Here is a 16650-nt window from a genome sequence, read left to right on the forward strand (position 1 = left end):
GCTCTGTCTCTGCTGACTATGTTCAGGCTGTCCTGAACACAGGGCATTGATTTAAGTAAATATACCATGCTGCCTGCCACCAACACTGGCCAGTACATTATAATCTCGCCGTTTTGACTGCATAGAAGGAAGGGAGAAAGTGACTGAAAAATGCTGGCACATTTCAATTTCTGTGTGAAGGAAGAAAATCCCTGGGCCCAATTCAATTATTTTATTCATGACATGATTATTTGATCTTGTCACTTGCTGGAAGGCCTATGGAGAGGTTGGAAGGCTGGCTGGGGGAGATGAAGTGCTAGAGGAGACCTGCACAGCTTTATGTTGACTTGTGTCACATATATAAAGACTCTGTCCTCCTTCTCACCAACTATACTCCAGATATAGTTACTGCAGGGGTGGCAGGAAGTCTCACCTGTTCTCCTGGCTATTAAAAGTAGCTTGAGTACCTCATTCCTGTTTTGACGGAACTCTGAGCAGACTAAACCCTTCTCAGATTGAACAGTGGCGTGTACTCAGGAATACGGTGCTACTTGCACACTACCATTGTTTCAACACCACCTCTTCAAATCAAAGTCGATAATGTTAATGCATGCGTGCATGGCTTAAAAAACTAAAAAACTTGCCGACCAAGTACTAGGATCAAAGTACTAGGATCAAGATTCCAGCTCACTGCTTTGGTCCCTATGTAACACAACTAAAACAACCACACACACACACACACACACACACACACACACACACACACACACACACACACACACACACACACACACACACACACACACACACACTATTGCTGTCTCTTATGCACAAACGCAGAATGCAGTGGGGTGAGAAGTTGTAGTCTCCACAGGGGTTTGCACGAGGAAGAGGAAATATGATTTAAATCAAATCCCCTCGTCGGTTAGAGGAGAGTTTATTTAATTTTTTATTCAAACTTATTTTTGTGTTGTGTGCTGTTTTTTCACGTCGACTCACTTCCCTCCCAGGCATCAGGGTTTAGTGGCGCCCAATGCAATACTGTTTTCAAGGCATCCTCAATCAAGGCAGGTTTTAGTGTGGTAAAGAACTAGCAGTGACACATGCCATGTTAAATGAAAGGATGAGCAGCCAAATGCAGGCCATACCCACTGTAAATGTGATTGATCCAGCCAGGGAGCATATAAGGGATTAGGATACTGTTCCACCTTGTTAGAAACAAATCAGTTTCCAGCAGGTAACTCTAGTCCTAGAAGGCTAGAAAGGAGTCTTAGGGTAGTTTGTCCCTGGTGCTTAATTGACCAATTTATGATAGAGTTCACTCACCTGGATACTCTGGCCTGAATCGATGGCTGATTTTAACAGGCAAGGTTTTAAACGGGCAGACACTGCTGATCTCCCAGTTGGTTACAGTAGGTTTTTTTTATGGTTCAGAATGGGGCTTAGGTGGTGGGCGTGGCAGGGGGTGTGGCAATGGGTACGGTCGACCTGTTGGTGAGGCAAAATTTTAGCGAAATAATTAGAGGCCCCCATTTTGGCATTGTAGAGACATTTTAGCATTTTTATGCCCATTTCCTGCAATTCTATACATTTCTCCATGTAGCAGAGATACATTTTGCGTTTTAAAGATAATTTCCTGTGATTCTACATGCAGTATTCTGCCATGGAGCTGATAGAACATTCTGCAGTTTTAAAGCAAATTTCCTGCAATTCTATGCATTTTGCCATGGCTAACAAATCAAATCAAATCAAATTGTATTGGTCACATACACATGTTTAGCAGATGTTATTGTGGGTGTAGCAAAATGCTTGTTCTTCTAGCTCCGACAGTGTAGTAATATCTAACAAGTAATATCTAAAAATGTCACAACATATACCCAATACACACAAATCTAAGTAAGGAATTAATTAAGAATATATACATATATGGACGAGCGATGTCAGAGCGGCATGGACTAAGATGCAGTAGAATAGTATAGATTACAGTATATACATATGAGATGAGTAATGCAAGATAGGTAAACATTATTAAAGTGGCTAGTGTTCCGTTTCTTAAAGTGGCCAGTGATTTCTAGTCTATGTCTATAGGCAGCAGCCTCTAATGTGCTAGTGATGGCTGTTTAACAGTCTGATGGCCTTGAGATGGAAGCTGTTTTTCAGTCTCTCGGTCCCAGCTTTGATGCATCTGTACTGACCTCGCCTTCTGGATGATAGCGGGGTGAACAGGCAGTGTCTCGGGTGGTTGATGTCTTTCATTATCTTTTTGGCCTTCCTGTCACATCGGGTGCTGTCGGTGTCCTGGAGGGTGGGTAGTTTGCCCCCGGTAATATTTTGGGGATTGTAAATTCTCAAAGATTATTTCATTTTTTTATATATAGGTACAATATCTTTTCGACATTACTTTTATTTGTATTTATTTTTTTACATTTTGGACTTAAGTGACCCGGAATAATGCTTAGGCTGCCCGCCCAAGGATTTTAATGGCAGAAAAATCCCTGGGTTAGTGTTGAAATTAAATTGGCACTAAACCATTTTATGAAATCACATCAATGGATTCTGCAATTCCTTCTTATTTCAGTTCTTCTGCCTCCCAAAGCTAACTCGAAGACACTTTTGTAAGTCATGACAGATGCTCCTTTAATTTGTAGAACTCAGCGACAAGTTTTAACTTCAGCAAGAGGGCCCTAGAGGCACTGGCAGAGTGACTGGCAGTGTATGTCATTAGAAGCCACTGCTACCTGTATGCCACCACACAGTGCTACACTATAGGGACATGCACTCTAAGACAGTGGTCACCAACCTTTTCTGAGCCAAGATCACTTTGTTAGTCAAAATGCAAGCCGAGATCTACTTTTTTTTAAACACGACTTAAAAAACGTAAGCCTATGCAACATTAACCAATTAAAAACAGTTATGTAGCAATGAGGCTTGTACAGTAGGCTATAGGTCCAATACATTATCACTGCATACTGGCCATTCTTGAATTGACCAGCCAATGTTGTTCTTCTCAGACCATTTTGAAATTATATAAAAAAAATTGTAGGTATGTGATAACACTGGTAATGTTGTATTACTTGTGAGGCACAGCTGAGTGAGCATAATAATATATATTTTTTTTAAATTCTGGACTGATGGCCTGGATCTGATTGTCAGTCTTCCAGCTGATGGCGAAACTCAAGTCACACTGCGTTATTACTGCCTCATGCACCAATTCATGTTGTTACTCCTCTGTGGCGGTCAGTGCAGGTTAAGATGAGGGAGGACGATTTTTTTTTCAAGAGCATGGCCTTATTTCTATTACAGCATATTGGATGACTGTCATTCATATTCCATTCACCCTGTAAAATGTAACAGCAATAGGTTTAGGCTACTACATGATACTCAAATGTTCCCTATATCCATCATGAGGTTGCCACAACCTAGCCTATGAATGAAAGTTTACAACGTAGCTGCACACAGGTCGAAAGACAAATTTGAGGTGACAGACAGTGACACATGGACAGACAGTGACATTCAGTACCGCCCTGCACACTCTTGCCTGCATCTAGCTGATATAGGGTGTAATCATTAGTCCAACAGTTGCAAACGAGAGTTTCTATTGGACAAATTCAGGTATGTTTATCCCCATTTTGTTCCGTTTGCTTCCGTTTAAGAAACATTTTTCAACAGAATCGGCAGAATGAATACACCCCTGATCACACGTAAACACAGTTCACTTTTATAACAGTCACGTTGTATTCCTTCACGTGTCTATATGGCTCTCCTCTCATGTCTTCCCTTCGCTTGTAGACTTCAATGCACAACACATCAGCTGTATGTGACCAGGCAAAAAACCTTTCCAAGCCAAACCGCTGCACACAGCCTACATTGTTGTCACCATATTAGCTAAAGTAACGTCATAGTCCGCATAGCTAATAGAACTAGCACGTTAGTAAACCAGCTACGTTAGTCAGTAAGCAGTTACACTGGCGGGCCCTGGTGGCAATAAATTAGTAATACCAAAAGCTTACCGTGACTTGGAAGATTTCCAGTGTTGTGTTGGAAAGTCATAGCCAGCTAGCTAACATAGCATCCCTCTGTTTAAGCAGGGAGTTTCAGTAGGCTAAGCTAGCTAGCTGCCTTTGCTAGCTAAGTAAGTGAAATTGAAATTGAAAAAGATTGACGAAATCTCTCTCTATTTCTCTCTTGCTTGTCTTTAATTTTGGAAGAAATGCATTTGTTCAAAACTGTTCAACTATTGTCTTTCTCTCTTTGAGTCAACTACTCACCACATTTTATGCACTGCAGTGCTAGCTAGCTGTAGCTTATGTTTTCAGTACTAGATTAATTATCTGATCCTTTGATTGGGTGGACAGCATGTCAGTTCATGCTGCAAGAGCTCTGATAGGCTGGAGGACATCCTCCGGAAGTTGTCATAATTACCGTGTAAGTCTATGGAAGGGGGTGAGAACCATGAGCCTCCTAGGTTTTGTATTGAATTCAATGTACCAAGAGGAGGACGGAAGCTAGCTGCCCTCTGGCTACACCATGGTGCTGCTACCCTACAGATGGTCCTCCCCTTCCTCCTCTGAGGAGCCTCCACTGCTCGATATTAAAAAAGACACAAACCACAAATAATATCAACGCAAGTTTATCTAAACACTTTGCTATACTCATTCATTGCAGCTGCAGTGCTGGTTGTAGTGTGAGTGGAAGTAGGGAGAACGCACATTTTATGGCTTATAAAAGTGTTGAACAAAGTGTTGACAGTAATGAATAACTTACACATGAACTTACTCATAAAAACAACTCTTTGCTGTATTCGTTGCGTCTCTCTCTATTCAGGGTTTAAAAAGATTTTGAAATCTCACATGATCAACTTTGCTGTGCGTTCGAGTCTTCTTTTTACAGTATATGGCTCGAGGAAACTGTGCAGACACAGTGATATGAGCTATCTGATTGGCCAGCGGTAGGCCTATAGGTGCACTTGATTTGCTCTCTGGGCTTGCCGGGTAGGCGGAGTTCTACCTTCAGACACATGAAACACTTTGCCTTTCCGGTGCTAGAGCTGCTGAATCTAGTGCACATACCGCCAACAACGCAAAACGAAGAAAGAATATAGGAATGCAAGGCTTTATCGTAGATTTTGTTACAGAAATGTTTGGTGATCGATTAGGAATGCCTTGGAGATCGCAATCGACCGGTTGGTGACCACTGCTCTAAGACGTGTCAAGTCTCACAGGACCAGAGTGCAGTATGGGAGGCTCTGGAGTGTCAGCCCTGTACCCAATCAGCCAGCCTATCACAGTGTGTTGTCTTAGAACTGGGCTCAGAAGTGTGAGCTGCATCGTGTCACAGTGTTCCTTTGTGTCTTCTGAAGAGACTTCTCGGTCTTATAAAATATGCATTGGGGTTTCTTCTGCTGGTGTGTATAGACTTGTCCGTTGTTGAGAAATGCTTCTTTAGTTTAGAAGCAGTCCCTGTAGAGAACCACAGTTTTGAAAAAAGAAAGATTAAAGTGATGGTCGGCTGTGAGTCCGCTCGTATGCATCTGTGTATGTACTCAACGCTGTATGTATGTTTCTGCAAGCATAGCCGTTTGTGTGTGTACGTTTATGATATCTACAGTAGGACCTGTTGTAGTGGTATAGAGTCACATCTCCCTGTCTAAGTGCTGGAACAGCAGCCCCTGAAGCACACTACTCTTATTATGAGGGTACATATATACTGATCCTAATTTAGCCATAACTCACCTCAATGTCTGCTCTGCATAGAGGAGAGGCGCTCGACAGTCCTGCAGGCTGCTCCCTGTCTGTACAGTACAGCCTACAGGAGTCAACCCACTGTTACACAACACATACTAGACACTTTGGAAGTTTGACAATGTAGTCTACTGTACAGACCTATACCTGCACTGGGCCAATGATTCTTCATTCTGTTGATTCTACTTCTATTTTCTTTGTGGCTGCTACCAGATTTGAGTCTCGTATCATCTACACAGAGCCTGAATGTTGGAACATTCATAATACCTACCTTGAGTCAGAGTATTGTATGCTGTGTTCAACTATTCCTACACTGTCTGTGTAGCTAGGAATAATTCCAACTGGCGAAATCCCATGTCTTACTCTTCTCAAAAACTGAAAATGCAAATTCGGTATAGCTGAAAATATATTTAGACTTTTCTGTTTCGGGTATGAATGTTTAAGGGGAAGTGTTTCATCTTGGGACGCCTGTTTGTATGAAAGAATATCTGGTTATGGCTGTGTGGGTTATGGAAGTGTGGGAGTTGTTTTGGTATGTTTGATGGAATGTTTATAGTGTACTGTACGATAGTTCCCACTAGGGCTTTGAGATAGGGGAGTGTATCTCATTGTACAGACAAGACTGGCTTTGCTGTCAAGTGAATAGTATCATGAAAAAGTATTTATTGAGCATTCTTACAGAGTTTCTCTGTTTTAGCCACTCCAATTTGGTCAGTTACATCTGAGGAAAACATACAATAAATGTATTTGTCAAACTTCTATATTTGGCTTTGTTCAACAGAGGGAGGGTGAAATGGAGAGTGAGGGAGGGAGAGAGATAGAGGGGGAGATATTTATTTATTTAACCTTTATTTTAACAGGGAAGACAGAGACCTAAGTCTTTTTTACAAATGCGCCCGGTATATACAACATCAATACACACATTATGAGCGAGAGCGAGAGAGAGACAGAAAGACAGAGAGAGAGAGACAGAGCGAGAGACAGAAAGACAGAGAGAGAGAGACAGAGCGAGAGACAGAAAGACAGAGCGAGAGACAGAGAGACAGAGACAGAAAGACAGAGAGAGAGTGAGAGACAGAGACTGAGAGAGACAGACAGAGAGACTGAGAGAGACAGAGACACAGAGACAGCAAGAGAGAGAGAGAGCGAGCGAGAGACAGAAAGACAGAGCGAGAGACAGAAAGACAGAGCGAGAGACAGAAAGACAGAGCGAGAGACAGAAAGACAGAGCGAGAGACAGAAAGACAGAGCGAGAGACAGAAAGACAGAGCGAGAGACAGAAAGACAGAGCGAGAGACAGAAAGACAGAGCGAGAGACAGAAAGACAGAGCGAGAGACAGAAAGACAGCGACAGAGAGAGAGAGACTGAGAGAGAGAGAGACTGAGAGAGAGAGAGACTGAGAGAGAGAGAGACTGAGAGAGAGAGAGACAGAGACAGAGAGAGACTGAGAGAGAGAGAGACTGAGAGAGAGAGAGACTGAGAGAGAGAGAGACTGAGAGAGAGAGACAGAGAGAGAGAGACAGAGAGAGAGAGAGAGACAGAGACTGAGAGAGACAGAGAGAGAGAGAGAGACAGAGACTGAGAGAGACAGAGACTGAGAGAGAGAGAGACACAGAGAGAGAGAGAGAGAGACGGAGACTGAGAGAGAGAGACAGAGAGCTTGCGCTTGTAGAGCATAAGCCCCAAAGATAAAAAGCTAACAAGCTGCACTGCCTCCCAAAACAAAATCCTCATTGTATTTTTTCTGTTTATTTCATTATTTTCCTCTCTCTCTGTGTTTCTCTGTAAATAGGACAGACCGTGGAAGTGAAGTGGCATGTCTCTACTGCTGCTGCAGTAGTTAGTGAGTTAGTGGTGCACGTCACTGGGTTCCGTGCCTCCTATAGAACATAGCAGCAGTATGGAGGGTCTAGTTTTACATGTCAGTGTCAGGCGTATCACAGTGGTCCCTAAGGGTTTTTACTTTATGTTTATGCTACTAAAGTACATTTTTATTGGGATGTTTTTTCTAAGACTCTATTAGGGCTGACCCCAATTATTCGACTGGTCGATTGTTTGGTCGATAGGCTGTTGGTCAAGTTTAAAAATGTTTTTTCGAGCAGTAGCATATTTTCAGGTCTCTCCAGAGATGTTTGATCGGGTTCAAGTCCGGACTCTGGCTGGGCCACTCAAGGACATTCAGAGACTTGTCCCGAAGCCACTCCTGCATTGTCTTGGCTGTGTGCTTAGGGTCATTGTCCTGTTGGAAGGTGAACCTTTGCCCCAGTCTGAGGTCCTGAGCGCAGGTTTTCATTAAGGATCTCTCTGTACTTTGCTCTGTTCGTCTTTCCCTCGATCCTGACTGTTTTCCCAGTCCCTGCCGCTGAAAAACATCCCCACAGCATGATGCTGCCACCACCATGCTTCACCGTAGGTATGGTGCAAGGTTTTCTCAAGACGTGACGCTTGGCATTCAGGCCAAAGAGTTCAATCTTAGTTTCATCAGACCAGAGAATCTTGTTTCTCATGGTCGGAGAGTCCTTTAGGTGCCTTTTGGCAAACCACGCTGGCTGTCATGTGCCTTTTACTGAGGAATGGCTTCCATCTGGCCAATCTACCATAAAGGCCTGATTTGGTGGAGTGCTGAAGAGATGTTTGTCCTTCTGGAAGGTTCTCCCATCTCCACAGAGGAACTCTGGAGCTCTGTCAGAGCGACCATCGGGTTCTTGGTCACCTCCCTGACGAAGGCCCTTCACCCCTGATTGCTCAGTTTGGCAGGGCGGCCAGCTCTAGGAAGAGTCTTGGTGGTTCCAAACTTCTTCCGTTTAAGAATGATGGAGGCCACTGTGTTCTTGGGGACCTTCAATGCTGCAGAAATGTTTTGGTACCCTTCCCCAGATCTATGCCTCGATACAATCTTGTCTCGAAGCTCTATGGACAATTCCTTCAACCAAATGGCTTGGTTTTTGCTCTGACATGCACTGTCAACTGTGAGACCTTATATAGACAGGTGTGTGCCTTTCCAAATCATGTCCAATCAATTGAATTTACCACAGGTGGACTCCAATCAAGTTGTAGAAACATCTGAAGGATGATCAATGGAAACAGGATTCACATGAGCTCAATTTCTAGTCCCATAGCAAAGGGTCTATAAACCTGTTTTCGCTTTGTCATTATGGGGTATTGTGTGTAGATTTATGAGTAAAAACATTTATTTAATCCATTTTAGAATAAGGCTATAACATAGCAAAATGTGGAAAAAGTGAAGGGGTCTGAATACGAATGCACTGTATATACAGTACCAGTCAAAAGTTTGGACACGCCTACTCATTCAAGGGTTTTTCTTTATTTTTAAAAATTTTTACATTGTGGAATAATTGTGAAGACATCAAAACTATGAAATAACACATATGAAGTCATGTATTAACCAAAAAAGTGTTAAACAAATCAAAATATATTTTATATTTGAGATTCTTCAAAGTAGCCACCCTTTGCCTTGATGACAGCTTTGCACACGCTTGGCAGCTTCACCTGGAATGCTTTTCCAACAGTCTTGAAGGAGTTCCTACATATGCTGAGCACTTGTTGGCTGCTTTTCCTTCACTCTGCGGTCCGACTCATCCCAAACCATCTTAATTGGGTTGATTATTAGAAAACCCTTTTGCAATTATGTTAGCACAGCTGAAAACTGTTGTGCTGATTAAAGAAGCAATAAAACTGGCCTTCTTGAGACTAGTTGAGGATCTGGAGCATCAGCAATTGTGGGTTCGATTACAAGTTCAGAATGGCCAGAAACAAAGACCTTTCTTCTGAAACTCGTCAGTCTATTCTTGTTCTGAGACATTATGGCTATTCCATACGAGAAATTGCCAAGAAACTGAAGATCCCGTACAACGCTGTGTACTGCTCCCTTCACAGAACAGCGCAAACTGTCTCTAACCAGAATAGAAAGAGGAGTGGGAGGCCCCGGTGTCTAGTTTGAGAAACAGACGCCTCACAGGTCCTCAACTGGCAGCTTCATTAAATAGTACCCGCAAAACACCAGTCTCAACGTCAACAGTGAAGAGGCGACTCCGGGATGCTGACCTTCTAGGCAGAGTTGCAAAGAAAAAGCCATATCTCAGACTGGCCAGTAAAAAGAAAAGATTAACATGGGCAGTCTGAGATATGGCTTTTTCTTTGCAACAATGCCTAGAAGGTCAGCATCCCGGAGTTGCCTCTTCACTGTTGACGTTTCAGAAGAAAGTTATTTGTTTCTGGCCATTTTGAGCCTGTAATCGAACCCACAATTGCTGATGCTCCAGATCCTCAACTAGTCTCAAGAAGGCCAGTTTTATTGCTTCTTTAATCAGCACAACAGTTTTCAGCTGTGGTAACGTAATTGCAAAAGGGTTTTCTAATGATTAATTAGCCTTTTAAAATGATAAACCTGGATTAGCAAACACAACGTGCCATTGGAACACAGGACTGATGGTTGCTGATAATGGGCCTATGTACGCATATTTAGATATTCCATTTAAATCAGCCGTTTCCAGCTACAATAGCCATTTACAACATTAACAATGTCTACACTGTATTTCTGATCAATTTGATGTTATTTTTAATGGACAAAAAAATTGATTTTCTTTCGAAAACAAGGACATTTCTAAGTGACCCCAAACTTTTGAACGGTAGTGTATATATTTTTTCTATTTTTTAAATCTTCTTATTCGCACCGTCTCCGTGAACTAATCCATTGCGGAAGCCGCTGGGATGGCACAGTCCAATAAGAAGGGGGAGTAGGGCTGTACAATGCACGTCTCTCTCCAGAATGCACTCTCTCCTGCCAATTTGTGCACATTCATTGTTTCATAACTTCATTGTGTGAATTGTTTGCATTTGATTGTGTCTATCAATTCCTCATTACATATATCACCAGTAGTACATTTACCGTTAATTCCTATAATTTCTAATCTACAATGTTTGTTTGGTTACGGTAATGTATGTTAAAGCATTCAATATATTATTATTCCAGTCTTTAACTGTTCTCATTGTCGGAGTGGACACGTTGTTTGCAGATTGCACAAGCTATGCCACACAAGTTTTGATCTATTTCATTCCATTTACAAGTTTTGTCAATTTAGTAATTGTCTTTTGTTTGTAGCGCTCTTGTCAATGTTGAGTAAGGACGTGCACCTGATTATGCATAGAAGTAGGCCTATAGGCTACCTGGCCTGCGCACAAATGTAGGCATATAAATGTGCCCATTTGGGGATCTGATGGTATTTCTGATTGGCTTAATGCACCACCACTATTGAGCTGTGGAGCTTCTCAAAGTAATGTTTTCTTCACTTCAAACAGCAAGCAAACAAAGTCTGTTTTTACATCCATTGAGAATGACAATAATTCCTCAATGTATTTGAAAAATCTTTCCAGCTCTCTCCCTTTCGATAACCACTCAGCGTGGAAGGGAAGAATGTCATGCTCTGATCCAGTGGAAACGTCATAAAATAGGCCTACCTGATTTTACTTCTTATCCCTTGCACAAATAGCTTACAGCTGTGTCTGTCCCAAGCTCACTGGCTTGGGAAACTCTTTGAGGGCCCAGAATATTACAAGGAGCTTTAGGCCGGACCCAAGTTAATAGTTGATGCAATGTTTCAAGGTCATTGCAGACAGGCCATGCGTAGCCAATGTAATTCATAGGATATTTATTTTTATCCGGATATTTTCTACATGCAGGCTGCAATGTTTTTATTTGCTGGCTTTATAGGCTATTTTTACATTGGTGGCAATGGCAATATAAGTGACTTTTTAGGTTTGTATCATTTTCAGTTAGATTTGGATACGAAGACGTTATTATAAATTAAATGAAACTGTTCCACGAAAATGTGCATTTGAAAACCATAACTGACACGCAGATTGGTAGAAATGGTAAGATAAATTGGCATTCCACATGAGAAAATTTGCAGACTCCTCGTGTAGCCTATTACCAGCAACTTCAGGAGAGTAATGGCAGAATTTGCGAAAGCCAGTAGGAGCAGGAGGAGGATGGTCGGGACAGGTTAAGGTTTTTTTCATGATCTCTGGCTCCCTCTTGAGTCATTTGTGTCTTATCTCATCAAACAGTGAGCAAGCTCAATGCATATATAGTTGATTTTATTAAAGCACGTAGGGTGTGTTTATATATGGAAAAATACACGTTAACATTTTTCTAGAGCATCTCTCTCTCTAATTCATAGAAGGGTCCTTTGGAGGAAGGATTATTGACATATATTTGACATTTGTATCATAAAGGCCCAATGCAGCCGTTTAATATCAATATTAAATAATTTCTGGATAAGAATTAAGCACCTTACTGTAATAGATCTCCATTAAAACTGGCAAAAATAGCTTTTTAGCTAAAAACAAGCAATCATTTTGCTAGGATTGTCTGAGTGGTGAGGGGAAAATGAAAACTAGCTGTTATTGGCAGAGAGGTTTGGAACTTTGTTATTGGTCTATTAACCAATTTACTGCATCGTGATGTCACCATGGAAAGCCAAAACATCCGCCCTGTATATTCTTTAATATACAAATATACAGTACCAGTCAAAAGTTTGGACACGCCGACTCATTCAAGGGTTTTTCTTTATTTTTACTATTTTCTACATTCAGAGGAGAACTGGGTGAAAGTGTTGTGGTCAGATGAGACCAAAATCGAGCTCTTTGGCATCAACTCAACTCGCCGTGTTTGGAGGAGGAGGAATGCTGCCTATGACCCCAAGAACACCATCCCCACCGTCAAACATGGAGGTGGAAACATTATGCTTTGGGGGTGTTTTTCTGCTAAGGGGACAGGATAACTTCACCGCATCAAAGGGACGATGGACGGGGCCATGTACCGTCAAATCTTGGATGAGAACCTCCTTCCCTCAGCCAGGGCATTGGAAATGGGTCGTGGATGGGTATTCCAGCATGACAATGACCCAAAACACACGGCCAAGGCAACAAAGGAGTGGCTCAAGAAGAAGCACATTAAGGTCCTGGAGTGGCCTAGCCAGTCTCCAGACCTTAATCCCATAGAAAATCTGTGGAGGGAGCTGAAGGTTCGAGTTGCCAAACGTCAGGCTCGAAACCTTAATGACTTGGAGAAGATCTGCAAAGAGGAGTGGGACAAAATCCCTCCTGAGATGTGTGCAAACCTGGTGGCCAACTACAAGAAACGTCTGACCTCTGTGATTGCCAACAAGGGTTTTGCCACCAAGTACTATGTTTTGCAGAGGGGTCAAATACTTATTTCCCTCATTAAAATGCAAATCAATTTATAACATTTTTGACATACGGTTTTCTGGATTTTTTTGTTGTTATTCTGTCTCACTGTTCAAATAAACCTACCATTAAAATTATAGACTGATCATTTCTTTGTCAGTGGGCAAACGTTCAAAATCAGCAGGGGATCAAATACTTTTTTTCCCTCACTGTATGAAGTCATGTATTAACCAAACAAGTGTTAAACAAATCAAAATATATTTTATATTTCAGGTTCTTCAAAGTAGCCACTCTTTGCCTTGATGACAGCTTTGCTCACTCTTGGCATTCTCTCAACCAGCTTCACCTGGAATGCTTTTCCAACAGTCTTGAAGGAGTTCCTGCATATGCTGAGCACTTGTTGGCTGCTTGTCCTTCACTCTGCGGTCCGACTCATCCCAAATCATCTCAATTGGGTTGATGTCGGGTGATTGTGGAGGCCAGGTCATCTGATGCAGCACTCCATCACTCTCCGTCTTGGTCAATTAGCCCTTACACATCCTGGAGGTGTGTTGGGTCATTGTCCTGTTGAAAAACAAATGATAGTCCCACTAACGCAAACCAGATGGGATGGTATATCGCTGCAGAATGCTGTGGTAGCCATGCTGGTTAAGTGTGCCTTGAATTCTAAATAAATTACCGACAGTGTCACCAGCAAAGCACCCCCACACCATCACACCTCCTCCTCCATGCTTCACGGTGGGAACCACATATGCGGAGATCATCCATTCACCTACTCTGCGTCTCACAAAGACATGGCGGTTGGAACCAAAAATCTCCAATTCGGATTCATCAGACTAAAGGACAGATTTCCACCGGTCTAATGTCCATTGCTTGTGTTTCTTGGCCCAAGCAAGTCACTTCTTCTTATTGGTGTCCTTTAGTAGTGGTTTCTTTAGTAGTGATTCACGCAGTCTCCTCTGAACAGTTGATGTTGAGATGTGTATGTTACTTGAACTCTGTGGTGGATTTATTTGGGCTGCAATCTGAGGTGCAGTTAACTCTAATGAACTTATCCTCTGCAGCAGAGGTAACTCTGGGTCTTCCTTTCCTGTGGCGGTCCTCATGAGAGCCAGTTTCATCATAGCGATTGATGGTTTTTGCGACTGTACTGGAAGAAACTTTCAAAGTTCTTGAAATGTTCCGTATTGACTGACCTTCATGTCTTAAAGTAATGATGGACTGTCTTTTCTCTTTGCTTATTTGAGCTGTTCTTGCCATAAAATGGACTTGGTCTTTTACCAAATAGGGACATCTTCTGTATACCACCTTTCCCCCTTCTGATAACCAGGTGGCGAATCGCATCTCTGCATGTCTGGCAGACATATCAGTATGGATGACGGATCACCACCTCAAGCTGAACCTTGGCAAGACGGAGCTGCTCTTCCTCCCGGGGAAGGACTGCCCGTTCCATGATCTCGCCATCACGGTTGACAACTCTGTTGTGTCCTCCTCCCAGAGTGCGAAGAGCCTTGGCGTGACCCTGGACAACACCCTGTAGTTCTCCGCTAACATCAAGACGGTGACCCGATCCTGTAGGTTCATGCTCTACAACATTCGGAGAGTACGACCCTGCCTTACACAGGAAGCGGCACAGGTCCTAATCCAGGCACTTGTCATCTCCCGTCTGGATTACTGCAACTCGCTGTTGGCTGGGCTCCCTGCCTGTGCCATTAAACCCCTACAACTCATCCAGAATGCCGCAGCCCGTCTGGTGTTCAACCTTCCCAAGTTCTCTCACGTCACCCCGCTCCTCCGCACACTACACTGGCTTCCAGTTGAAGCTCGCATCTGCTACAAGACCATGGTGCTTGCCTACGGAGCTGTGAGGGGAACGTCACCTCCGTACCTTCAGGCTCTGATCAGTCCCTACACCCAAACGAGGGCATTGCGTTCATCCACCTCTGGCCTGCTGGCTCCCCTACCTCTGCTGAAGCACAGTTCCCGCTTAGCCCAGTCAAAACTGTTCGCTGCTCTGGCACCCCAATGGTGGAACAAGCTCCCTCACGACGCCAGGACAGCAGAGTCACTCACCACCTTCCGGAGACATTTGAAACCCCACCTCTTTAAGGAACACCTGGGATAGGATAAGTAATCCTTCTACCCCCCCCCCAAAATAAAAAAAAATGGTAAAGTGGTTATCCCACTGGCTATAAGGTGAATGCACCAATTTGTAAGTCGCTCTGGATAAGAGCGTCTGCTAAATGACGTAAATGTAAATGTACCACCACTACCTTGTCACAACACAACTGATTGGTTCAAACACATTAAGAAGGAAAGTAATTCCACAAATTATCTTTTAAGAAGGCACACCTGTTAATTGAAATGCATTCCAGGTGACTACCTCATGAAGCTGGTTGAGAGAATGCCAAGAGTGTGCAAAGCTGTCATCAAGGCAAAGGGTGGCTACTTTGAAGAATCTCAAATATAGAATATATTTTGATTTGTTTTACACGTTTTTTGTTACTACATGATTCCATATGTGTTATTTCATAGTTTTGAAGTCTTCACTATTATTCCACAATGTAGTAAATAGTCAAAATAAAGAAAAACCCTTGAATGAGTAGGTGTGTCCAAACTTTTGACTGGTAATGTATATGTCAACAATCCTTCCTCCAAAGGACCCATCTATTGTTAACATTTTATGGAAATCCCTAAAATCATGGTATTTTTTAAATCCTAGTTTCGTGAGGAATTGCTCTCTCTCTCTGTCTCTTTCTCTCTCTGTCTCTGTCTGTCTGTCTTTTTCAAACATATTCACACTCCCACTGTCTTGCAAAATTGTGTTATGGAGGATGGAACATTTTATTTACCGTGAAATACAATTCCCTTTCTCACGACTACTTGTTGTTTACCTCAGTACAATCATGTACTTCGACTCATAATGACACGAGATAACTTTGTTCTCATTATAATTTCTATGCCCCAGGTTACCTTGACCTGACTGCTCTGAAACATTGTTCTACCCTCTGCACTCCCTTGGATCGCTCAGAGTGAATAACTATAAACAAACTCCCCAGTCACATCATTTTCATCTGATCATTTTATCCTCAAGGTTTCTGGACAGTGTATATGCAGAAGCTAACAGTCATGATTTAAACATTGACTTGCTGTAAACATTCAAACTGTTTCTGCCTAATGTTGCTCTTGAGTGGACAATATGTTTATATTCAATGCTGTTTTGCCCTCTCTGGCTAACCCAAGGTCACTGACCTTAGGTTTAGGTGAGGACACCAGTCTTGACCTTTTTGCCACCAGAGAGTATGGTAATTAGTCATAAGCAGAACGGTCCAGGAAGTTGTTGCATCATTCAGAGCTAAGGGCAACATTCAGTCCTGTCACTCTCCTGTCTGACTGGCTGACTCACTAGTTTGTGTGTTGTGCATCATTATGAGATGACTGACAGTGTTTTCCTCTTTCCCCTCTCTCCCCTGATCTCCTCTCTTTCTTTCTCCTCCATTTGTTTTCTTTGACCATGGTAGCCTGCAAGTGCAACGGACATGCCAATCTATGCCAGGTGTCGACGGGGAAATGCTACTGCCAAACCAAGGGAATCAAGGGAGACCAGTGCCAGCTGTGAGTACGATGTTTTATGCCTTAATGTTTGTTAACCCTTTTGTAGCATGCCACCACAACATCGAGACATACTCTGAAGAAAATGAAGGTTCTTAAATGGTTGTT

At 42.6% G+C, this 16650-nt stretch overlaps 1 protein-coding gene across 2 annotated transcripts in view; it reads left to right on the top strand.

Moving 5' to 3' along the window:
* The window catches only part of LOC121553711 (attractin-like protein 1), a 332670-nt gene that overhangs the window by 139415 nt on the left and 176605 nt on the right, over positions 1 to 16650 (top strand). For both annotated transcript variants that reach the window (XM_045213019.1, XM_041867035.2), the window contains one exon: positions 16452 to 16545. In XM_045213019.1, coding sequence (XP_045068954.1) covers positions 16452 to 16545 — 94 coding nt within the window. The remainder of the gene's footprint in view (positions 1 to 16451; positions 16546 to 16650) is intronic.

The sequence above is a fragment of the Coregonus clupeaformis genome, unplaced genomic scaffold, assembly GCF_020615455.1.
Source record: "Coregonus clupeaformis isolate EN_2021a unplaced genomic scaffold, ASM2061545v1 scaf0072, whole genome shotgun sequence".
Classification (NCBI taxonomy): domain Eukaryota; kingdom Metazoa; phylum Chordata; class Actinopteri; order Salmoniformes; family Salmonidae; genus Coregonus; species Coregonus clupeaformis.